The 26,478-nt window shown below is 39.8% G+C and overlaps 1 protein-coding gene across 1 annotated transcript; it reads right to left on the bottom strand.

Moving 5' to 3' along the window:
• Window positions 1-11,351: 11,351 nt before the first annotated feature.
• Window positions 11,352-14,332, bottom strand: id4 (inhibitor of DNA binding 4). The gene is made up of 3 exons (XM_049730168.2): window positions 13,725-14,332; window positions 13,186-13,247; window positions 11,352-12,650 (listed from the first exon to the last, which is right to left on the bottom strand). The coding sequence occupies exons 1-2, from the start codon at window positions 14,148-14,150 to the stop codon at window positions 13,200-13,202; spliced, it is 474 nt and encodes a 157-aa protein (XP_049586125.1). The 5' UTR covers window positions 14,151-14,332; the 3' UTR covers window positions 11,352-12,650; window positions 13,186-13,199.
• Window positions 14,333-26,478: the final 12,146 nt, after the last annotated feature.

Raw genomic sequence — 26,478 nt, 5'->3', positions numbered from 1 at the left:
TTAAACAATTGAAACAATCAATTTTCCAAACCAATGGGATAGGTGTTTTTGTTTTAACCAGGCAACCATTTTAGGCCACATAAAAAAGTAATTTGGTTTTGCCGTCTAATCACATTCATGGTTAAAAGAACCAATAAAGAGTTGTGTGTTCACTTAGTTTATAGTACACCCTGCTACACGTTACTGTATGTGGCAAATAAAATTGGTGCACCTGGAACATTAGAAAAACTAACCACATGAAGCCATTTATATTAGTTTTGCTTGATGAGATTATCAATCCTCTCTGTGAATAATTCACAGGCGAAAATCAAATTTGTCTCAGATTTGATGAATAGTATTTCATAAAGTCAACAAGCCGCTTCCATTAACCAACCGGCATGATTCTGTATATTACTTATCTTGGTCAGAATTGTTATGCATATAATGAATAATGCAGTGTCGCAATATCAGGGGAAGTTATATTCAGGATTGCATGTGTGTGAGTGGAGAAGGGTTGCTTGGGGGGGGGGGGGGGGGGATTATAGTTGCATCAATTGAATTGTAGATAGAAAACACAGTACTGCTGTTCCTTTGTTTGGCGTGCTACCCTTCAATCTGGCAACTAGTTGTTGGAGAGATGCTAGTTTGCTTCATCACCCTTCGCTCCCAAGACAAGCTGAAGCGGTGCTGACCCCTTGTCACTCTGATGTCTCTTCTTGTATGCCTGTATGTGTGTAATCTGGTGATTGTCTGTTGTGTGCAATAAAGAAAGTATACAGCAGTGTCAATTAATTTCCCCCTTGATGAAATATAAATATCAGAATACTCTAAATGAAAACATAAAGGCCACAAAAAATATCTTATCTTGCACTAGTGCAGAATGGACATCTGTGGAGAGACTGACTCACTGTCCCATGAAACCACCATCATTTCTGCCTAGTCAGATGGTCCCCTGCAATGTATCTTTGTGTGTGCACATATGTGTGTGTGTGTGTGTGTGTCTGTCTGTGTGTGGTAGCGGGGACCTGATAAGGACATGAGAGTCAAAAGTTACAAATTGTAACCACTCAACGTGATGCTTTTCCATTAAATTAGAAGCTCAATAATAAAGTGTTCTCTGTGTGATGTTTGAATTAGAGCTTTATTGTCTACCATTAGACTTTCTGTATTAATTAGATTCCATACCATTTGGTTGTCCAGTTTAGAGATATATTTTTTATACTAGTTACTTATGGAATATATTATTGTCCATGATTGGCTATGATTTGAAGCATTGAAGCAAGCATATGACCTGTGACTAAGGTTAAACTTTGACACACTCTAGAGTGCAGAGAATCCTGATAGCGTAGATATTCAGTTGTACCGTGCACAGACATTCGGTGTGGATGCAACACAGAAGCTCGAGAACATAAGCGAGCCTCCTTCGTGCATCAGGTACATTAAGTCAATGGGCTTCAAAGGCGTCAATGTGTCTACCAGTGCCTGATATCTGCAGAAAAACAACTCACCAGATTTAAGTTAGATGCAAACATATTTGGTTGTCCGTTTGTCACATTCGGGCCCACGTTGTGAAGTGTTGAGATCCTTTCATCTCTGAGGACTGTCATCTCTCTCCTTCAGCATCTTTCTCTGGTAGTGCTCTGCGTCTTGTCATGTAATCAGCAGCTGTTAGTATTTTTAGACCAGTCCATAAAGGAAGAATAGAAGATTTTACTATCATACTGACCAATTGTATGAACAACGGATTTAGAATAGGAAAAGCCACATTGAAAGCCTGGAGCTCTTATTGAGATTGCGGCCGTCTTTGCACAACTGACCTATCATGTTAATACAGACTGAATCTCCGAAAGAACAGATTTCCAGAATGTTTCAGTTCATTGTCGATTTACATCCCACTCACAAATGTCTCCTGTGTGTCCATAACACACACAATGTGGTGAAGGATCTGTGTAGCACCAATGTCGGACGATAGCGGCTGATACCCAGTCCACTTGTGCCATACGCACAATGGAACCCCAAGGGCAGCTGCATCACACTAATGGAGCGGCCATGTCGCCCATCGGTACGAAAAAGTAAAACATTTATCAGGGCCGTTGTGCACTAAAAGAAGTTAAAGTGCCCCTGAAAAGTTTTGAAAGTCTTCCCAAGAGGGCTCGGAATGGTGACATCTCTAAAAAAAATGACTGCAGACTAAACCCATTCCATGCTGCTTCAGTAATTTGGTGTGCATCTGCCGACAAAAGTTTTTTAAAAATTTAAAAAGGGAACGAGACCAAAAAGATCATAATGTTATTTCAAAGTTAATGTTTAATTTTGCAGAAAGTGCATACTGGATATAATTTGCATATTTAAAAACTAATAAATATCTATTTTTCTCTTAACCTTTGCTACTCAATGTGTTATGCATTGTAAATAGTTTGATTTTGGATTATGTGGAAAGCTGTCATTGATTAGAATTTCAGTCACCTCTATACGCATTTTAGTCTGTTCTTCATCGAACCTTCTTATTAGTCTATTTTGTTTCCCTTTATCGTTGAACTTGCACAGTTGCTCGTTTTAGTGATTAGGAGGGTGTGTTTGTACAAATAAAAGACCACACCCACAACTAAACATCTTTTCTTAATTAGACACTTGCTCCTCTGTGTAGCGAAGCACTACCGGCTGAGAAAGTATGTTAATAGCAACTGTCAACTAAAATTGTGTTGTTCTAAAAGTCGTTCAAAAAGTTTCATCTAATTAACTCTTAAGGCTCACCTCCACCTAGTTCATTCTCAGATCCATATAGATTCTCAGTGTTATTCCATTAAAAATAAATGCCCTAGCCTACATTTTCTCTTTATCTTCTTTCCTCTCCTTGTCTTTGAAGTGAATCTTTGTTGTTTATGAGACTTCTGTTGTAACCAAACTTGCCTCAGCAACTCGGGCTGTCCAGTGGGACAAGCATTCCATTTCCGCACTTTTAACGAGTTGCTACGATATGTTTAAAGGAGGTACGGGAGGAAGAGATGAGAAAGGGTGATGGCATGGCAGGGGTGGCTTCTGGGCTCTTTCTCCTCCAGCACTCTCTCAGAGATAATGGGGCAGCTGATAGCAGCCTTGGAGACTTGTGTGGCTCCAAGCAGAGATATGGAACGATAACGTCTGCAGCAGCCCGCTGCTGCTGTTCTTTGTGCCTTTCTATCTAACGTTTGACTGTGGACACACGGATGTGCCAGTGTCCTTTTGCCTTTTTCTTTTGCAAGTTCTGCGTGTCTGTTTTTGCAAGGGCCGGACACATACTATGCTATGCATTATGTGGAGGGGGCTGTGTGTAGCTGCTGCTCATTAAAACTGTAAGCCTACATCACCCTGCCTACCATCACACCACACAATCTCTATGTGCACAAGAAAAGTCAGTTTTGATATAATGTTCCCCTGCTGCATCGAGGTTTCACCTTTGTGCCCCTGCTGCTGTACATTACATGTTTTAATACTACTACTGAAATTCTGAACACATACTTTGCGCACATACATTCGTGTGAGATAAAACCTTTTCTATAATTTGCTGCACTGTATTCATTGTTTCCTTCAGAGGGCCATTATGACTGTCAACGCCTAATATTATATACAGTAAAAGCTGCACAACAAACTGATGAATAACTAGCTTTGAAATCAGAGACTAGTAAAAACTGATCAAATATTTTAACAAAATGAATAGTAATAGAAATTGCTAGCCATATCTGTACTTTTTAAAAGTGAAGACAATTTGCAATTTTAGTATTGACACATGAAGATGACCCACAATTTGTCTTCGCTGGCCGCATAAAATGATGTGACGATTATTTCCCCATAGTACAAAACGTATCCTTACTGTTTTTGTTTGTGTACCGCATCCAATTCTAAAGCTTTGCTCAATGACTTTCATTCCAATTTCTTTCTTGCCATATTGATGAATGGCAAAAGGCCAAGCATTTCTCCATGCTTTAAACGAATAATCTTTTCGTGTAACAATCATTTCTTGACAGCTCAAATGAGAAAATGATTAATAGGTCTTGCAATTAACATAATGAGGTATCAGTCCGGACAGGTAGAAAAAATACTTAATCAAGCCAAGCTATATTTATCTTATGCACCTGTTCTACTCATTTTAGCACATAGATTGCAGTCTTCGTGGCCACGCGCTGATTACTTTTGATCAGCTATATGATTGGCTAGCATATTTCTCTCTCTCTCCCTCTCACTCTTGCTCTCTCCCTCTCACTCTTGCTCTCTCGCCATCCTCCCTTCCTTCCTCCCTCCCCTCTTCCTCTCCCATATAGTAGAGTATGGACATCAAGTTGGACCAGGCATGCACACGTAGCAATTAAATAAATAAATAAATAAAAAACAATAGCTTTATCTTTATTCTCTTAAGCCGCACCACTTGATTTCATGAAAAAGGCATTTTAACACGCACGCACACACACACACGTGCCACCGTGACATGTACAGCACATTATTTCACAAAGTCGAGTATACCACTTACACTGTAAGTCTTACAGTATTTTCCTTTATGGTATCATGTGACTCGTTAGTGTTACAAGGTCTCAGGTCTGAATGGGGAGTCGATGTGTTAAAGATGGTGTTATCGCTCTTACACTCTTTTGTAGTGGTCGCTAAAAATTCAATATGGCACCTCAACTCTCTGAAGGTCTGAAGAAAAGAATTGTTGCTGTACATAAAAATGGCCTATTGTATAAGGAGCTTGCCAACACCTATAACTGTGCTACAGCGGTATGAGATCTGCAATCTTTTTTTATTCTTTCTCATTTAAAAAACAAAATACAATTCAAAGTTTACTTGTAATTATCTTTACGACATGGAGACCAAGGTTGGAGATGAAATTAAAAACATAATGGCAATATAATTTGTCCGAGTGGATTTGCCATAGCGTGATGTGATGTACCAGCCAGTCAAAATGATGGCTATTTTACATCCTGCAATTGATGGCAAAACAAAATCATATCAAAAATCAAATCGAAAAGCACAATTATTCTTGTTTCCTCACATTTTATTTGCTGCTTTTGAATTTGCATTTTATTTCATGAAACCTTGACAGTGATTCGTATTACAAAGATTCATGAGAATGTGCATACACATTGACAACAATAGCACCACTGACTGATGCTGCAATGACAAAAAGTGCAGGAAAAAGTCTCCTGAGAAAGATTGCTCAGAGCCCAAAAGTAGAGTTGGAGGAAGGAACAACAAGATGAGTGAAAGGTGAGAAGGAGATGTGTGGGAGGAGGAGTAAAAAAATACAGTAAATGCATTTCACCTGCCACAGCTGTTTGTATTTTCGTGTCAGACCTCGCTGCGCTTTGATAGATTTTAGCACATTTGTCTGTATTGATTGCCGTCTTGGCAAGCACAAGAACAAATCAATTAAGCCCGGTGACTGATACCGTGTCTAAACTTTTGCCCTTTCTCAACAGCAACTAACAGTAATTAAAAGCCGACTGTAGCACATGATGTGACAGTAATGACCATAATTGATCGTCGTCAAGGTTCACATGCCAGATAATGTTGTTGTTTATCTGGATAATTATTTGTGTTTATTCATAAGCTCAGGAAATCCTCCGCCCCTCCTCAAACGAGCCTTTGCCAAGCATACCCTGAGCCCAACACAAACTGGCATCTGTGATATTGAAAAGTGGCCATCTGTCCAATCAGAAAATCAAGTCAATAAAAGGAGTCGTTTTGGGAGGGATGGGGGACTCGTACAACGACTGAGACCAGATCTAGAAAACATTAGCATGTAAATTAATTGTTGACTGTGTGTCAAAGCCAACAGACTAATAATGGCTGCCAACTAGATGACAACAGTCTCATAATCGATGCCTTGATATCTATATGGAAACATATGGAGGGATCTGACTCACAGCTTGTGCCGTTTCATTTGGATCCAATTTTTTTCTTTCTGTTGCGCCTCATCCAGTGTGAATGTATTAGAAAATATGAATGAGAAATTTGATGTGAATTAACACAGCGACACCAGACATATCGCTTGCTGGTAAATTTGGTCAAACTGTATTGTTTTAATTTATGATTGAATTAGCAAGGGTAACATTGTTTTAATAGTATACATAAAAGTGAATCAGAGATCAAAATTAGCTGTTTTAAAAAAAAAAAGTTGGATTCTGTCTTCAGAAGTAATGGAGGACAGAATACTCGATTTACAACATACAGCCTGAGATTATGAATAGGCCACTCCATTTTTTAGGCTATTCAGAAGTTGACTAAGTGTGTTTTAAATTCTTGTCCTGCTACAGAACACAAGTACGCTTCTATTTGTTATCAAAGATGGCCAAATATTTCCCCAGGCGTTTCTGTTGGAGAACAATTTGTCATTCCATCAATCACGGCAAGTCATCCAGGTCCTGAAGAAGAAAAGCAACCCCAGACTGCTACACCACCACCGCCATGTTTGACTGTTGCTATGATGGATACTTTCTCATGGCACTGTATGCCTTAACTTATAACATTTTATATTGTCTATGTCAAAAGACATTTGTTCAACAGGGAGATTGAAATATTGCAGAGCCCTGAAAATGAAGTTTTCCCATTTAGGTAATGCAGTTATTCAAGGCCTGCATTTGTCATCCCCGACTCTAATGTCTGTTTGGTTTGATGTACTTTCCCCTCAGGCAGTCACTGAAATACTTATACTGATATAATTCTTCCCCCTCAAGAGACAATTTTGTCTCAGGGAATCTATCTGTATGTCTTGTTTTTCCCTCTAACAAAACACGTTTTCAGTGAAAAATGAAATTTTCTACTAAGTAGCATTACTTAAAAAAACAACAAGAAACAATTCAATAAAAACACAATTTGATTACTATTGTTAATATAAGAATTTGTTCTTTGATGTGTTGATACTTTTGGGGGTGTTTGTACTAAAATGTCAAATGTTTAATTAAAGTCATTTCATGGAGGATTATTTTAATCTTATTTTCTATGTAGCTCAGGGATGGGAAAACTAAATGTTGGAGGAGGCCACAATTTTTCAGTCGCTCTACTTGAGGGTGGACAACCACGCATTTCCTAACAAAAATGCCATTTTTCTTGGGACAAAATATGTGCTATGTATTTTTTTAACCAATCTATAGAAGACTTCATGGATTTTATTTTTCTAATACATGAAGAAAAAATCCACAGGTCAATGACAAGACAAAAAACACATACTGTGACTCCCCCGCCCCATAAAAAAAGGTCTCTTGCGTAACAACTCACATTCAAAGATTGCACAATACTGTTCAACTGAAAAAACAATTGCAAGATCTCTTTTTGTGCACGTTTTTACAAAAATCAACTCAAAGATTGTGTGCATGTTTGTCCAGCATGTCATTCAATATCTCCAAAGGACTCATTTACTCACCTGTGTGAAGGCCAGTCCATCACAATGATCATTTGTCTGGTTCAGCAACTATTTATAACATTATTGAGTGATTATAATATCCATGGTTATGGAGGACACACGTTTACTAAATCATTCTATTTAACTGAACTATCAACATTGTGAGGGGAAAAAAAAATCCCCATGGTTTGGGTAATTTTGAGATAGGTGTTGCAGAGGCCATGACATGCTCTTCTTCACAATCACAGCCTTGGCATTGCAGATGCTGCTGAGCGATATCTGCCATCCTATGGTTAGCACAGGTATTACATTTTTCAACAGTAAACTTTTTCTTTCAAAAATTAATCGAGGGTCTCTCTGAGTGTGGGCAAGGGCCGCATGTGGCCCGCAGGCTGCTTGTTGCCAACCCCTAATGTAGATTTTTCTCCTTTCATTTCAGAGACATAACTGTCACGCCATTGTGTCTTTGGGAGCAAAAAATTGTAAATGCAGCCTCATTAATTAGGCTCATTAGGTGAACAAAAACCTGTTGGATTGGAGGCAGTTGGAGCGCTTCCGCCCTGATGGAGCAGCGGTATTTAGTGCACCATATTGGCTGTCTGATGGTTGCACCTCAGGGTCATGTTCTGTGACATGGCTGGTGGCCACCCCCTTCGAACACACACACATACACACACACGCCTATGCACATCCCAATCCTTCAATCTTTCAGGGCCTTGGCAGACTTCTGGTTTCCCTTCTCTAATCTCTGTGTTCTCCAGGGGCATGCAGCCATTCTCGCTGCTATTTAGAGAAGCTTGGCATTTGTCTCATTTCTGTTATTCATCGCCCATCTCCTGGGAGTCTCAGTTGGCACTGGCGATACCAAATTTTCTCTCCTTCTTCCCAGTCTTCCCCCGTTCCCTCCTTACATGCTCTCACAATGTCGTTCCCAATGTGAATGCGGGGCTTCCTTTGTCAAGCATCGTCTTCCGCTATTAACTGAGTCGTTCATTGATTCTTCTTATTTAACTCCCATGTGTGAAAACACTAAATATCAAAACATCAACGTAAACACAACCCAAATGGAAATATAACTGTTCATCAATTACCATGAGTAATGTGAATTTGAAAAATATAATTGGAATTAATGAGATATCATTAAAAACCCAAGGGCGGCATATTTAATCAAAATGTTTCGGTGGATCAAGTAATCATTTATTTGGAGGAAAAACATTTTGTTCTTTATAATGTGGCATAAGGACATGCAGATGTAAAGTCTTTTCTTCAGTTTGAGCATTGCAGGCAAATGAGTGCAACTCACACTTTATGAGTACACGGCTGTTTGCGGCAAGCATTTTAAGCTAATAGCTGCTTTAAATAGCTGCAATTAGTGAGAAGCATGAGATATTTAATCACTCTAGACCAATTAGACTGTAATCAAGTAGTGTCCAAGAGTGAGCACGTTTTTGTCCTCCACCGTTCAGCTGCAAGCGGTCGCCATATATTTCTGCAAACGCCGCGAAGAGCAGTGATTAACACGCAGGGATATAGGCCCCCGCGGAACGCCATAATGTGGAGTTAAATCAGCGAGAGAAGGAGGTGAGACAGCACAGCTAAACCTGTTATTGCCGTTTAACATATGCCGAAGGTTAATTCAAAGCAGCAACAATTGCAAGCTTCCTCGTTTTATGGGTTTGTGTCAGTGTGTGTTGTGCAGACTTGAGTAATTAAAGTCCTCTGTGTTGGAATCACAGTCGACCCTGAAGAAGATGAAATCAATTCCAAAATCTAGTTCTTAGATTCCATCCTGGTGTTTTATTTTTATTCTGAACTACAATTTGTACACACAAATATGAGGCCTACATGAGTGTAGGCCGTTTATGCCATTGATGACAATAAAAGGGCTGATAAGGTTCATACAACTGAAATTAATAATAATTATAATTTGCCTGTTCAAATACCAGGTTTTGTGATACAAAAGATTTCTAAACTAATTTATCTTTTAAAAAATGGAAGTAAAAACAGACTACTGAAATAATGTGGTTGCACAAGTGTGCACACCCCTTTATAAACTACAATTTGCCTGTGTCATTATTAACCAATCACATTTCCCCATCTGGGTGATTTTGGTACCGTTGGATAAAACCGAGGCTGCACTTTTTAACCATAATTTTGAAAAGCTAAGATCATCGTCTAGAAAAGCCTAGAAAATCAGGTCAACTTTATTTTGGGGTAATTTGAATGTGTACTGTCTCACATTTTAACATTAACATGACCATGGATTAATTCTGAACACAGCCAGTGCAACCACTCACATGTCTCAGTTATTTTTCTTGGTGGAAAAAGTTTGTATTTTTATTTTTACATGTGTACAGAAGTGTCATCAGTATTATATGCTATACATAGTTATGAGACTAAAAATATTAAAAAGCTAGTTGGCATTTGAAAAAAACCCAAGCATTACTAACAGATTTGTGATTGAATTGATATAAAATTAAAGTATCTTAAAAATATTTTACGGGTGTACATGGAGAAATGTGTTTACATAGTATGTGTCTAAAATCAAGAGATTACAAACACATTAGAGTCACGTATAAATTGTGAATCTTTGTTATTAAAGATACCTTTTAGTAAAGCCAAGAATGCAAATAAACTTTACGTGGTGCCGATTGATGATAAGCACGCATCACCTAACTGATTTTTATTTCATATGCGCTAACAGATGCTATCGTTTAAAATCCCTTTAATGCTGAGAACCTCTTGGATGATTATGCATATAATTAATCAAAGCCGGTGTATGCGTAAAATAGCGTGAAACAGAAGCTTTTCAATTAGATTCATTAAATGTGTTGTGAGGGTTAATCTTTGTTCCATCTCGTCCTCTCCTTGAAAAAAAAAAATCATGGCAGTCGTAGTTGAATCGCAGCACGAGGAACTCAAGTTTGGATCTAAGCATGCACACTTGGGGGGTACATACGACAGCTATGTTTGTGAAGGACGAGCCAAGGACAAATAGATAACCCACACTCAGCAAGATTTGGCGGACAAGTACACAAGGGTCAATTTATAGACATAAATAAAATAAATAATACAGGGACGGAATATATAATCCCATATTTACCACCATTGCTGACTGAGTGGCCAGGATGATGGCAAAGCCTAGCTCAGTTCATTTTCAGACAAGAGAAACTTAATTGCATTCTGTGTGTGGTGATGTGCATAAAATGTGTACCTATCTACCGATACCTCCTTGTCTCCTCCATCTGTGTTCCTTTTTGGTTGTTTCTTTCAACTAATACAATTTGTTAAAATTGCCACCAATTTGTACAGCATCGTTTCTACTTTTTTATATGTGGTGTGGCATAAATGTGTACTTTTCAAACAGAAGTATCATTGAGTAAATTATAGAACGCTTTGGATACACACGAGGCTTGAATGGATTGTTTACCGGTGACACCCTGTACACAATCATTATTCCGTGCAAATGTGGTTTGAGTGTTTTCATTTCAGCTCACTGAGCTTTTGTTTCATTTATTTCAATCTTTAACAATTACAGGTGTTATTTTCACGGAGTAGGTTATAGGTCTACCCATGTTAACTGTTTGACAGTCACTCGAGTAAATTAAATGATGACTCAGCATAACCATTAGTGACCATTTGCATCTTTTGATAAATATTCTGAAGATATAGCGTATGTCATACTTTTAACATTTTAAAACATTCCTAATGCTGCCCACAATTTTTTTTATTTAAATTGTGACGTGATATTTATTTTTCGCGGAAATGTCAAAAGAAATTAAAACTGTGTTAAATGTCTTCTTTCTGAAAGAATTTGTCCAGGTTGCTGTATTTCTGCTAGATAACTGCTCTCTGAGATCAAATTACGATTTTCATCCAAATGTTTTCCCTCTTGCATTAGTGTTTTGGCACATTCCCTCTTTGCCTCATTATTTCACTTGCCTGTGCCAGCACTGCAAATATTGTACCTCTGGAGACAAATAATGAGACGACGCAGTTCTTCCTGGAAACTTTAATTGTTTTGACAACTCCTCGCAAGCCAGTGAAGGTCAATTCCAACAGTGCAGCTGACAGTCATGTACATGTGCCCTCCCACACTGGCAGCAGGGTGGTGAGGTAAAGTCGGTGTTTGAAAAAACATCCTTTCTTATTTTAATTGAACCATATGGCTGCTGAAATGTGTTAATAATCGCAGAAAAACATGCAAATCACAATTAATTGTTGTCCGTGTAATTCATGGTTGCAGTGTCCTAACCAAATGAAAAATTATTTTTATAGCATCCTTCGGTATAATTACATTTTTAGAAACGGCATTGTACTGTACACTGATAGAAGTGCTGCATGTTGTGATTTTTCTTAAAATTTGTTTTCATAAGAGTGCATTGTAAAATAATGAAGTCTGTCCTTTTTTTTTTTTCATAAACAACAACAATTACAACAACCTAACATTTAAAATAGCTGAGCGACATTCCTGCCCAGATTGGTTCAAGTGAGTATAAAAACAACAAGGGAAAGCTGAGCAAATAAAAGCACTTAGTATCTACACAGGGAGGCCTGCTTCGGTGCACATTTGACATCTCTGCACTGAGCATGACATGCTACATATTAAACTAATCCAAAACATTGCAAATATTTCATCATGTGAGGACAAATACACATTCATTCACTAAAGACTTCAAAGTGAAAACACAATATTTACAAAACAACTAACCCAACTTTTAATAAAAATATCTTATGATTACAATAGTCTATTTGAAGCATATATGTATTCCTTTCACATACTTTTGTCATAGAACATTTGTTTCTCTTCATGTACAATCGTAATTGTTTTGTTTTTTTATTCAAATTGAATCGTTTGTCTTTATAATGTCAATTAAGATATGATAACAGGAATGGCATTCCTGCTCAACACATTTCATCTATTTTAAACAATAGATATCCAAAATATACACAGCAGTTTTGCAGTTCAGTAAAGCTTTAAACTCACTTTTTCTTGAAACACAATTCACAATGTAATATTTGTTGATGACTGGGGTTTCAAAAAAATAAGTCTAAAAATGTTGACACTGTTAATTTAGATTTTATGAAATAAACAGGGGAGGGGGGATACGGTTGGCTTGGGACAAACACACTTTTATGGTCATTCCATGCTCTATATGGAACTAAAACAGTCATTATATTTAAGATTAGTTCCTTACGATAGTTTCCAAATTCCCTCGAGATTGTGCGTCCAGTTGGCTGTGAGTCCCTGGAGAAGCTTTGCTGGCTTTGGAGCGGTTCTGTGTAGCCTGCACACCTGTGGAGGGCATGAATAGAGGTGGGGGGAGTGAGCTTCAGAGTTCCAGACTGACTGGCGCCACCAACAAAACAGAGGCCATGCTTGATCAACAACCCAAAACAAACCAGGTCAAACATCCACCCGCTTCGCCGGGCTACTGGCCGGGCGACTGGCTGACCTCCGAGAGGCCGGTACACTTGAAATCCACCAAATATATGGTGCAAAGGCCGATTTTACACACAAGGACTGAGAGTCGGTGTGAAAGAGAGGCCAACATAATGTTTGAACCCTGGCTTCTTCTATGATTGCTACACCGGTGACCGTTATTGCACAAAGCACAGCTGCCTCTGTTCATGTTCCTCAATTCTTTTCCTTGCCATGTAATGTGCTGCATTTACAACATGAAATTGTGTTTATTTCATTGAGAATGCTTCAATGACCGATGTAGTGTTTTAAAAAAAAATCTGATTAAAAGCAGATGAATGTATGGAAATAAAAATAATTGTAATAATTCAAATATAACATGCAGTATAATAAAAACAGTAACACTTACCATTGCAATATGCTTCAGCGGCATAAAATTGAGTCCTCAGGCTTTTTGACAATTGATGTCCTCTAAAGACAAAAAAAGAAATAAATTGACCTGTCAGACAGTAAATTTAATGGTTACGCTTGATAAAAGGGCAAAGCAGCACCAAATGGCCTGAAATAAAACATTAGATGGAAAAATTGCAGCCACAATAAATTATTTTATGGCCTATTGAATAACAAATTGCCCTTTTTGTGCGCAGTGGAGTGGACTGCAGCCTGAGGTACTTCACCAGCCGTGGGTTGAGGTGGGCCTCTGACACACACACTATTCATTATCATGCAAATCATAAAGCCTGCAATCAAGTGCGCAATCTAAGAAACACTAAATGCGCTTTTGCTACACCAGAAGCATGTGTAAGATTATTATATTTCGCACATCATTTCACTTCTATTGACGGGACAATGACAAATAGCGGCGATGACGCGCTTTGTCTGCTTTGTCGGTATACAGCCGGGAAAAAGATTCTCCGAGAGAAGCGGACACTAGTAAACAATTGGTACCTGGTGGTAGTCAACGTTAAGCACTGTAAGCGGTGTTCGGCTGGGGTTGGACGCCAGAGGAACGCACGTTCCGGTCCGCTGAGGCGCCTGTTTGTGGAGAGAAGGGTGCGTCTCCAGGGCCAATTGCAGGTCCAGAATGTAGTCAATGACGTGCTGTAGGATCTCCACTTTGCTGACTTTCTTATCCTGGGGGATGGTGGGCACCAGTCGCTTCAGTCGGCTGTAGCAGTCGTTCATGTCGTACTGCAAACAGTGGCGGTCCTCCTCTTCCATCCTGGACCGAGCGGCGTTCAGGCTCTGCTTGGTCAGATAGTGGAGGGAGTGCTGCCGACTGCTGCTGCTGCTGTTGCTGGAGGAGGAGGAGGAGGAGGAGGAAGAAGAGTAAGACGAAGAGTCCTGGGGGTACGCAGGGGGAACAGCCTTCATCGCAGCCAACGAGAAAAATCAACAATTATGAGCAGGAGATGCAAATTAAACTGCTTCAAATGTGAAGATTATTATTATTATTTTAATTTTTTTTTTTTTAAAGACGCGCTTTAGTTAATATCCCGTGAGGCCACAGTCGCTCCTACTCGATCTGACTGAGTGCGCACAAGGAGCAGACTGTGCACATTTATAGAGAGGAGAAAGGAGGGGAGGCGCCAAGCCAGCAGTCACACATGAGGGGGAGAAGCTGGTCAGTCACCGCCCGGCATGCAAGCAGGCAGGCAGGCAGGCAGCCCGCTGCCCACCGACCGATCACAACCGGGGTGTAGAGGGGGAGAAGGCGTGTCTCGCTTCTCAGTGTGCTGATAGTTGTGCATTTCAAACGTCAAATCCTATTTGATCCAAGCAGAGAAAATAGCTCGACTATCTTCACACTTAGCCATTCTACAGGTTTGATGCGCAAATTACTTGATGCACCTGTCTCAATAAATAAATAAATAAATAAATGAATAAATAAATAACACCATGTGTCAATCACATTGTTATAAAGAACATTAGCACAATGCACCCGTGGTAACTTAAAATCAATGTCGGCAATGTAGTTTGCGATGCACAAGTAACCAGTAGCCAAAATACTAGTTATTGAGCCTTTGTTTGTGTTTACCTCTATCATATCATATATCATATAATTTGAAGGATCCTCAAATTTTCTGTGAATGCACAAGACAATACTTGTCATATGCTGACTTTATTCCATCCGTCCTTCCATCTATTTAGTTTTGTCCTTGCCATGTCATCTGCAGGGCACATAAAGACAGACAGACAACCATCAATACTTGCATTCACACTAGCTGAAAATTTCAATCATTCAATCATCACAAGCTTTTGGAATGTGTGACGAAGCATTAGTACCCAGAGAAAACCCACCCGAACGCTATAGTACCCAGAGAAAACCCACCCGAACGCTAACGTGAAGAAAACATGCTTACCACTCTTCCACCAAGTTGCCTTCATTAGCATAATTAACTATAATAAATTATTATTATAGTCATACATCAGTCATGCAAAAAAAATGACCCTGGATTTTGTTTGCCTTGAATACATGACACGAGAAAAGAAGAAAAAAAAAACGTCTAGCCAAGTCCATAATTCTAATGTGACCTGGAATAAAACCTGTTTGCAAGCCCCCCCTTTCCTTGACCCAGCTGTGTGCTTATTGTGCCTCTTAAATTCCTCCACTTTGGGATCCACGCCGCAACGCCTCTCCCTCCTTTTACAGTGTTCATTGAGAAGCTGAGTCGAGCAGACTACTTGGCGCCATATTGGGACCTTATCCATTCACACCTACGTAACTCCTCTACTCTGCGTTCTTTGTTCACTCTTGTTGCGCGGGTTGCCATGGATGCTCAGCTGCATGTCAGCCTCACTTCAGAATGTTTCCCAACCCAAATGCATGTAGGGGGGCCCCAAGGCCTGAGTCAAGCATGGATGACACCCACCTCAGTGCCTCTTTGGAGGGTTAATGTCCCAAACATTATGGGAAGCACCACAATCTCCTCTGCAATGAATAATGAAAAGCTTAAATGGGTTCAGTTTTTGCTTGTTGTCTTGTCTCATTCAGTGTGTTTTCTGTTGCTATGGGAAGTGACTGTTGAGCTCAGTAATTTGAGCATATATTTGACAACTTCAGACTATCAAACCGCTGTGTGAAGCAGCCTTCAGATTTTCGGGATGTTCAGGGAGTCTAGTTGACGACCACCAGGTTAACTTCTTTTTACACTTGTGCGCCAATTAATGTTAAAATAGAAATATGTGAGGCACATTTTGTTGACATCTAGTCATCCAGGCATCCAAAAAGAGCACAATTGCTTTGCCCTCTTCTTGAATCTGTATTAAGTTTAAGTATCTACGCTTTGTTCCAAGTAACCTTCTTGTCTTAGTTGTGCAACACTTTAACACCTGCAGTAAAATCCAAACGGTTATAGGTTTCATCTGGTGACCTTCACTTTGCTTTCTTTCATTGTAGCCCTTCTGGCTGTACTTCCCCAGAGGTTTATTACTGTGCTGACTGGGGACTGGTGCTTGGTAACTAGAGACTCATTACCAGACAAGCCTAATGTGATGGGTAAACAACAACAAACAGAGTGTTTGTTGTGACAGAGATGCAGAGACGGATCAAATCTCAAACTTTCAGTCTGTTCTGACTAAACATAGATACTGCATTCACGTAAGGATGCCATACATGTTTGGAAACGTCCATTTATGGTATTTCAGCACGATCACCTTACAGTAGGCCCATTGAGGGTGGGTGTGCAAGTTTTGGCATTCATGGAGGTCACAACACTTATGTATACACATGGCAAGTACCAATATAAACAGGTCGCCCTAAAATATTAACACATCTTCAACTCCTGTGTGACAACACATTTTATTGGAATTTAATTAAAATGGAGATTTTTTTCATTTTATTTTGATGTTAACAGCATTAATTTCCATTTGATAATCTTGTGTTGAACCCTACTATCTATTTACTCATTTATATAGGGTTGATTTTAAACAGCATGGTGAGTAGTGGTCTCACAATTCCAAAGTTTGAGGTTACTTGTTTGGGCATCGCATGCAAAAAAAAACAAAACATGTTAGGTTAATTGAGGAGTAAGAATTGCTTTTCAGTGTGAATGTGAGTGTGTGTTTGTTTGTCTGTGTAGTGTATGTGCCTTGTAATTGGCTGGCCACTCGTGCAGGGTGTTTCCCGCCTCTCACCCAAAGTTATCTGGGATAGGTGCCAGCTCAATGCTGGCCTGAGTACAAGCGGTGCAAAAAAATGGATGGATGGTTAGATTAATGCTTGTTGAACGTGTTAAAAAAGGGGACAATAAGTAGGATACTACTCTAATCTAGAGTGCCTCTTTTATAATTGATTTGCGGTCAGTAGTAGGAAAAAACTTTTAACTGGTTGGCTGTGGGTCACGATTGCCGGAGAAAGTTGATGGTCGTCTTGTTGTGACAGGTCACACACAACTAATCTCTTCCAGCATTTGTAGCATGTGCAGTTGACTATCTATTGGGTAGCGACTCAAGGCTGGCAACATCTGAGTCCTCACCTCAAAGTTAGCTGCCACGGCTTTGGTGCCTGACTTTTTTTTTTTTTGGGTGTGTGTCTATGACGCAGTTTGCACATGTCTAAGTCCCTGATGGTCTCGCAGCTCAACACACAACTTCCCTGTGTGTCATTTACACAGGTGCATTCACTGTTTACTCTGTGCAACCTGAGTAACTGTCTACACACATGCATGCATACGCACCTATTTCCAAACAAACGCAAATGGATGCACCACATTGAATGATTTCTGAGTGTGAGAAGTCATACGTGCACTATGATACTGTATAATGAATAGCTACACAAGAAAACAGCAAATCCATCCAGTCTTTAATGTTTAGGTGATAAGGAGGTCAGCCGTACTTAAAAACAAAGCAGATTAGTTATGGCATGAACATTTGTATTTTTTTTCGTAATTCTTCCATCTGGTACTTTCAGTTCCTCGGTTCCAAATGTGTACACATCAAACAGTCCTTATCTGCCGTTTTGAATCTTCGCTATGTGCTGCTGGATGCTGTTTGTCGTACAAACGTTGGAGAAGCAACAATAACAGACCAAGATTGAATTGAATGTTTCAGTGTTTGTGTGTGTAAGGAATAACAGGTGCACCATTGTAGCATCCTGTTGTAATGTCCAACTGCTGTCGTTTCTCCTAACCTTAACCGTATTAACTGAGCAGCCACAACGTTGACTAGTTGCGCAATATGATGTTATCCATTAGAACTGTATTTAAATACGCCTTACAGAAATACTGCTAATTGATGACAATATTATTTTTTGTAGTTGTGTATCATCATGAAAGTGGTCTCTAAGTACCGGACCACTTTGGAGCGGGCCACACAGATGAAAGACAAACATATATAACAGTACTTTGGGTTTACTTGTTATCTGTGGCTGAAAAATATTTTATTCTGAAAAGTGATCATATTTGCATCATCTGTGTTAATGTGTACAGAAAATTTTGACAAATAAGCGTCTGATTTTTTAATTAAGATATAGTAGACAGCCAAACATGTTTAGTGTTGAAAAATGACCTCTAAATGAGCTACATTTATCTTTTAAGATAATTGCAAATGATCTCTGTAGTCTGGCCTCGTGAAAGAGACTAATTAAATATTAACGGAAAACAGACGAAATCATCATGCATTAAAATTAACATCCCTTTTTGTAAGCCTAACAAATGAAACTGATAATTCATGAAAGCTTGCATTTTGTTACAAATATTCACCCAAATAGGTTGTTCAGTTTTAAAGGATGAAAGAGAAAGTTTATAAGACAACTGCTGAGGCTGGCCATGATTTACAGATTGGAGAGTGGCACTAAAGAAAAAACAGGAAGTAGAGCTGGAAGTGGTGGAAATGAAGTTGTTGAGAATTTTTTTTTCATGGTGATTGATGCCCAAATATATGGCAGAAAATTTCACTTTGATATGTATGTAGATTGCGCACATTGGCTATAAACAAAGAAGGCCGCCCATCTGCTCTGTTCCAGTTCTCAAAAGTATGCGCAACGATACCAGTGACAGAGTTAATGAGGGACTCAACCTTGTGACCTGTAGGCTCATTAGTAAGTTTCTAATGCAGCGTGGTGACAGATTACAGCCCCTGTGCTCCTGCTGGGATACCAAGAACAACAGATTGTTTGACACAAAAAGGCTGCAGATGATGGACAGATTGACTGATAGGTCGATTGATCTCTCAGGACAGCTTATCGTTTGACATGGTTGATTCGTGATTATAATTATAGGATCACATCAATGAACATCACATTCGATTCTTTTGTGTTTAACCGATATCGTTCAGAAATCCAAAGTGGAAATCCAGCCTCTTTTCATTAAGAAAGTTCCCATGAAAGCATTGAGGTTTTGGCGCGCTTTTCTTTCCTGGACAAAACTCCTCCTTCCTTTTCTCCCTTTCGCCTCAGGGAAACACCCTCCTCCTTAGAAATTTTTTAGGGTGGAATGCCATTGAACACATTCAGTGTGTGTCCTCAAATCTCTGCTGCAAACATGTTCCTATTGATGCTCTCAAAGAATTAATTGCCTCAAATAATCTCACCAGATGGTTGCAGAGATCCCTGCAAAGGCGGATGCTTGTATTGCCCATGTTGGAGTCTATTCAGAGGCCTGCAATGCTGCTGTGGTGAAGAGAGGAACAGCGAGATAGAGAGGTGGCCAATACTTGACGGGAAACTGAAAAGATTTGGCAAGAAGGGAGGGACGGCCACCATCTGCTCCTTGTCTTTCTTATTGGTGACCTCAAACACCAGCAGAGACCTTGCATCTCTATGATCTAACTGCAGACCAGTGGCTGGAATGTTATTGAGAGAAAGCCTTAGAAAAAGCACAAAGACAGAAAATCTGTCGTCACAATGTTCCCTCGCTGTCCACAGTGGCTTTCGACCGCCATTACCTTCCATCACAATATCCTATGTTTCAAAAGATGGACGTTCAATTTTCTTTCTATACACAAAGGCTACAATATATCACTCGGATCTGTGGTTGTACAACTTGTGGTTGAGACTGCTGTAGAATCATGTCATTCATTCATTCGTTCATTCGTTCATTCGTTCATTCATTCATCAAAACCCAAATCTTGATCCCCTCTTTAAACCTACTGGTAAGGTTACTTTTGTTTATCAGCCCCGTTGTCGTCCATTCTTGCTCACGCCTACTGTTAACCCAGTAAATACCATTGACATCTATAACCGTGAATGGCACAGAATGAGTTAACCTAATAATCTGGCTTGAAAGCAGAATCAAAGTTATTTGTTGACCTTGTGTTCCAGATTTCTCTCAAGCCAATTGGTATAATTTGGGCTACTTTTTCTCTATGCATCTAGAAAAATATCAATTCTACCATTTTTACTTAAGCAAACAGAAAATAATGTAGGCACAGCTCCACTTGTCGTGCTGGAATGTAGGTTGAGGGTGAATAAAGGTTGCGGGCCCAAGTGTGTGCAGTGTGGGTGGATGCTTTCACTGCCCCTCCTATGTGTGAAGTGCGCGCGTGTGTTTTCTTTGTGCTTCAGGGTGGCTGTGGCCCTCCACCTCCGCACCGCACCCCTGGGAAAGTGTAACAGGTGCGCCTTGGAGTGCTGCAGCAGCAGCAGCAGGGCCGAGGGGCTGAAGACAGACGGGTGCTGCGGTGCGCCCTCCCACTGGCTCAGCATGAACCCTGTCAATGAAATTGCCCACACCATCAACCACCCACCATCTTGCCAATGCTGACCAAAACACAAGCTCGACAATCATACACTGTAACTCACGCACAAAGAGTGACTAATCAGTTGGAGCAGTGAATGGTAAATGACGATAGTAAGCGATTTTACACTCAAGATGGCTTTGTCTTCATGATTGTACCGCGAGATTATCACTCACATAGTCCATGTGCGAGCTGCATTGTCTAAGAGGAGGAAACCACTTTTTGAATGCAAAATAAGACACCTTGGCCTTGATGCTTTGAATTTAGATAGTCCAAAGAAAACGGAAGACCACAACGAAAGCGTTACTTCAATAACAGATTTGACCAAGGACTCGATCAAAACTAATTTAAGGCAACGTTCACACTGCGGCTCAGTTCTGATTTTTTTGCCCATATGCAACCAGTATCTGTCAGCCCAATTCATTTTTTTTTCTTGGGGGTTTGTCGTTGATTAAAAGCTTGTGGACACTTCTTTTGGCACTTTGAAAACTAAATTGTATCTCCTTAACAGATAGATTTGTTAAAGAACCGAATCACCTGAAGCTTAAAACGATTTGAGCGATTGAGTAACTATTTCCATTTGCAGCATTTAATTGTCGGCTGTCAACAATTTAATGCAGGCTGATGGATAAAGTGTTTGAGTGGTTATCTACAGAAAGTTTGATATGTTTTGAGTTGCTGTTGTAGTCCTAACCCATTCTACAGCAGCCCTGTGGTTTATAACTCCAAATCCACAAAGGAATGGAGAGATTTTCAAATGGGACTTTTCCATGAAAAATTGCCTGCTCAGTCCAGAGTCCAAACAGATTTATTTGGATGGGCAGAAGCACTGGAGCCTGAATTCTGAATTAATAGATGTGGTGCAAGAAAGGCTTATTTTCAGAGGCCGGGCTCAAAGTATGTGGCGTTTGTTCCTTGAGCTCCAGGCGGCTCCCGAGGTAGTGTTTGCAATGCAAGAAGGGAAGCCAGCGCGCCAGCACAGATGGTTGAGTACCAAAGGCAGCAGACTTTTTCTCATGCCTTTAGACGGGAACCCTTTCTTAGCTAATATTTAGCTCCTTCAAATGCTAATGACATGGCTTCGCACTCCAAGGTTAGCACAACAGCAATGGGAAAGCTTTTAGATCTCGGGCATTTGTTTACCACATGAAAGAGGCTGCAAACAGGAAGGGTGAGTGAGGCCTCAAACTAGTATATCTCGAAGGCCAGTCAATTCCGTGTCCTTATTTTGTGCCATTTAACACAACTACTTAATTTCCCCTTAAAATACGTAAATGTGTGTTTATCAACATATGTGTGGGAAGAGGGAAATCGAGGAAATAACAAAAGCAAAGTGAGACAAACTAATGGCGACATACAGTACATACATAATTTATCATAGCCAATAAAGATCTTCAGTCTGTATTTACCTATATAATAATGGCTAACAGTCAGAGAGACTATTATTATTTTTTACACATATTAAATGTATTTTAAAACAATTGCTGTCAGTGTAAACCATGTAAATATGATTAGTTCATTTTCTGCCATTTATAAAACAAAAAAAAACTGACCTGTACAGTAACATTTTAACATTATTTTAACTGGTCTATACAAGACGCAAGTCATACAGTACATTAAGTTACAAGATGTTATGGCTGTATAACCAGATGCTAAAAACAAACAATAAAATAAAATAATAATAATAGTTGTATAATGCATAAATAAAACAAAGTTTCACACCACTGCAAACAACATGCAATTGTTGTTAATCCAATCTATCCGACAGTCAATCAAAAGTGAAAATTATCTTTTTAAAAGGAGTGTGCCAGTGAGTCATTCAACTAAACAAAGAAACATATAATTTCCATTTCATGAATAAACAATTACATTATCAACAGAACAAAAATCCCATATCACCGACCTTATTCCTCTAAAAGGTGCCCTTAGCAATTATTTTTGATATTGCCATGGCAACAGGTAAAGAAAACAAACTACAAAGAACCAAAATGGCATACCTTAAAAGAAAAGAAGCTTAGTTTGTTCAAAGCACACACTTTTTTGCTTAAAAAACATTCTCCTTTGTGTGTCTCGTGTTTTGTTGAAGATAGATAACATCAATTATTAATTATAAATCAAAGAGAATGAAAAATGTAGACTTGCCCATAAAATGTCTATAATAATCCCCATCTGAATAGTTCCAGAGGCAAACAACTCATAATATTTTTGAGAACTGTAATAAAGTACTATCTTCACAGCATCTTTGCAATGTATTATTCACTTTCAGTTGCCAAGAGGAGACTCAAGGGGATGTTAAGAAATGGCTACAATATTTATTTGGGCTACTATGCTGCATTTTTGCCACAAGCACAGTCAGACAAATAGAATTCTTACGGCAGCGCTTTAGTGGGTCAAAGGGACATTTACGAGGATATATTGCCTTCCAGATGCTCCCTGTGATAGCCCCTTGTTGTTGTTGTTGTTAACCCCTTGCTTTATTAGTCCTTTAAATCAAGGTTCTATCGTATATGTGAAACATTCATAGTTGCTCAATCATGCTCATTTTCCAGAAAAGTTACACACTATTTCGGTCCCTCCTTCCTTTCATAATCTGTGATTAGCCCTCTGCACTCCTCACATCCTGGTAACTCTAAGTTTTGTCGCCTTTATGGCCGACATACGAGGACATGAACTGTCTCCATTTTGGCTTCCAAAGAGTGAATAAGATAGCAGAAATGTGTGTGCTCCAATAAAGAGAAGGAGGACAGACTTTTCTGCACAGACAGAGTGCAGCAGATAGGGCTCTTTGTGCTGATGTGTTCAGTGACCTTGTGCTTTCAATGATGGGCCTCTAGCTCCACTCCCACAATAGCGAGTCAAAATAGGATTCTTAGATACATCAGCACACAGGGAAGCTGGAGACTGGATCTCACGGATGCAACGGATCCAACACCTAAGGGGTTGTGCCATGAGATTGTGCGGCTGCGCTTCACTATGAACACACGTGTGTGCAGTGCGATAGTGGAAATGGCCCAAATAAAGAAAAATGAATGGCATCTATCACAAAAGGCTAGATAAACCCCTGCAGAGCTGCAGGGGGCTTATTATGCTGCAGCCACAACCTGGTAGATTTACAGTCAAGGTCTTGTGGTTCAGTGCAAAGAAAATTAAATACACACTTAAAAAAGTCAACTACATACGTAAGTACAAAAATGAGAACTTTATACGTGTATGAAGGATGGATCTGCAGCGCTGGAAAAAACAAGATTTCAAAAATGCAAAAATAAACGTATTTGTTCAAAGACTGTTCTTGACAAAAAAATAACAATCCGTACTTGAAATTTAATCTCAATGTGCTTTGAAGTAGCACATCCTCAGCACTCGCTGCGCTCCGTCACCCGTCTATCATCTGCCCGTTTAGCTGTGATGCGATAAGACAGGTAGGGCTACGCCCACGCGAGATACATACTTGATACATGGCTGGCTCTGTGGTGCATAAAACCTGACGTCTTTGTGCTCCTCATGTTGTGCAGATCAATCTCCTAGGCAGGTTCCCTAGAGGAACACAAAGCCTTACAGCTGACACTCCGCTGTCCCTCGCAGCGCCCGCCTGCCTCAGCGAGAAGGGGGCAGTGGGATTGGGGAGGGGGTAGTTTGGTGTGGGGGAATGGATTAAGTCTTTTCACCCAGGATAAGAACCTGTCTTTTACAGAGAGAGGCTCCCTTGGAGAAGGACTTGATCCTTGGCCCTCCATACCTATTCTTTTTCCACCCTTTCTCTCATTTCCTTCCCGCTTTTGTATTTCTCTCCCACTCACTGTAATCCAACGTGACACAGTTACAGATGGTCTATCAATGCCACAGCCCATCAGGGCCCCGTGAGCGAGGCTACCGGGGGTCTTTGGGGACCTGGTGGTCTGTCCAGAAGCCTGCTTGCTCGTTTTCTTAAGCGTGTACGCGGACATGTTTGCATCTGTGTTTGTTTTAACCTCAACATTTTATATATGAGGATCCACAATCTACAAGGAATGACAAGTCAATGCATTGGGAGTCCTCGCAAAATATTTCTTCGGGGGGGGGGGGGGGGGGGGGGGGGAGCAGAAACCAGAGTGACACTTTGATGGATGGATGCATAGTGGTTGCAGAAGTGAGGATGGGCCTTGTGTGCCATCTCACCACAGATATGGCATCCCTCAGGACAGGTCTTAAGATGTCTTATCCCATACATCCACTCCAAGTCTCAGATCTCATTGGTAAGCATCTGAAAAGCCATCGCTCACTAATCGATGTTGAAGGTCGAAAACACGTAGCTCTTTCTTATGATAATCATGCACGGAGCAAAGAGTGTGCCCCATATTGGACAGATGTTATATTTACACATATAGAATACGAGCTATACAAAAGGGACAATGTAATATTCTTGAATATGCTAATCATCATGCAAATAATTGTCACTAAGCTGATGCTGATGTCAAATGTATATCATTAGATTTTGTTTGAAGTGCACAGCAAAATAGAATGATCAAGAAGTGAAAGCACAAGTCGTACACAAGTACAACAGGTTACATTTAAAATCCAGTTATTTCAGGCAAACTTGACTGTGCATGATGTAGATTTAATGTGAAAAAAGAAATGAGGTCTGGGGCTGCATACTAGTGAGCATTAGTGAGATGAAAAACAATTGTACAAGTATGAGAAGTCAGAGCCCGGGGCGAGTAACGGGGCGGTGTAAGAGCAACTGCATGGTTGGCCTACATTTTAACATGTGACAGAATTGCCTGTAGGATTCACTTGATTGAAAAGACAACAAATTAAAGGACAATACTGCATAGAGAATGCTTTTAGAACCATTAAAAAAAGATACTGAGTCCAAAATGGCTAATGTGCTAATTAGTTTGCGCGAACAAGATTGCATGACATCACTTGTGATTTGCTTTATCCAACTTGCTGGAAATTTTGATGTAACTACCCTTGACTTGCTTGATTTTTGCAACAATCACTTGAGACTGTAACAGACTGTACACAAAGTATGTGGCTTAGTTGTCTACCTACCTACCACATATTATTTTAACTACGGACAACACAGTGGGCCCCTTTGTTCTTTCTTATAAGACGTACTAGCAGATGTTATTGTTGCTGTTTTTGTCTCTTACTCGTTCCCTTCTTTCTCACTTGTTCCCTTCTTCATCTTGGGCCAAACTAATTTCAACACAAAATACACATGGAGTCCAAAAGACATCTTGCTACCTTGCTGGTGTATCATCTCACTGCACACTGTCAAGCACTGTCACACACTTTCACACCTTTGTGGTAAGAGAATGAGCTCCTTTAAACATCATCACATTCTTACATATAATTGTGCACATATGAAGAGAACAGCCTTTAGTGAAATTCAGGCCAAGTATGAGAAGATACAAATAACTGATGCGATGATGTGAACTTTTTGTAACGTGTGTATTTGTGTCACAAGTTTAACGTGTATGTGTGTGCGTGTGTGTGTGACATCAAGGCGTGGGGGTGTTTTGTGCCACACGGGGCCTCTCTTGTCAATTGCCTGCGTATCCCGGATTCCTATTAGGAGCAAGTCACACTTGGGTGGCACATTCATCATGGGCCCTGCACATTCAGATTGCTGTTATGAATATAATTAGAGACGAGCGCAGAGGGGATGTGCGGGGTGCACACGTACACGTCTTTCTCGTCATTTGAGTGCACAAACACATATGTCACAGCAAACACACCTCTCTGTGTACCATATTACCTGAATGCATACAAAACATGAACTCACAATCACATTATACTGTCCAAATGACACTTTAGGTTCATGTCTTATTCATAAACACTCTCTGAACAATCTCCAAAGCAACACAAACACAGCACTTGCACTTATCTTGATGTTATATTTTTAGAGTGACTCGCTTCAAGTGTGAACCGATGAGCTCTTGTGGAACTATGTATTGAATGATATTTAATGAAATAGAGATAAGATAATGTAAGATGAAAGTATATCTGGATAAAGTTTCAACTATAAATAGAACATTAACAG

The sequence above is a fragment of the Syngnathus scovelli genome, chromosome 9 (genome assembly GCF_024217435.2).
Source record: "Syngnathus scovelli strain Florida chromosome 9, RoL_Ssco_1.2, whole genome shotgun sequence".
In the NCBI taxonomy this organism is placed as follows: Eukaryota; Metazoa; Chordata; class Actinopteri; order Syngnathiformes; family Syngnathidae; genus Syngnathus; species Syngnathus scovelli.
This window is presented reverse-complemented; position numbering and strand designations above follow the sequence as displayed.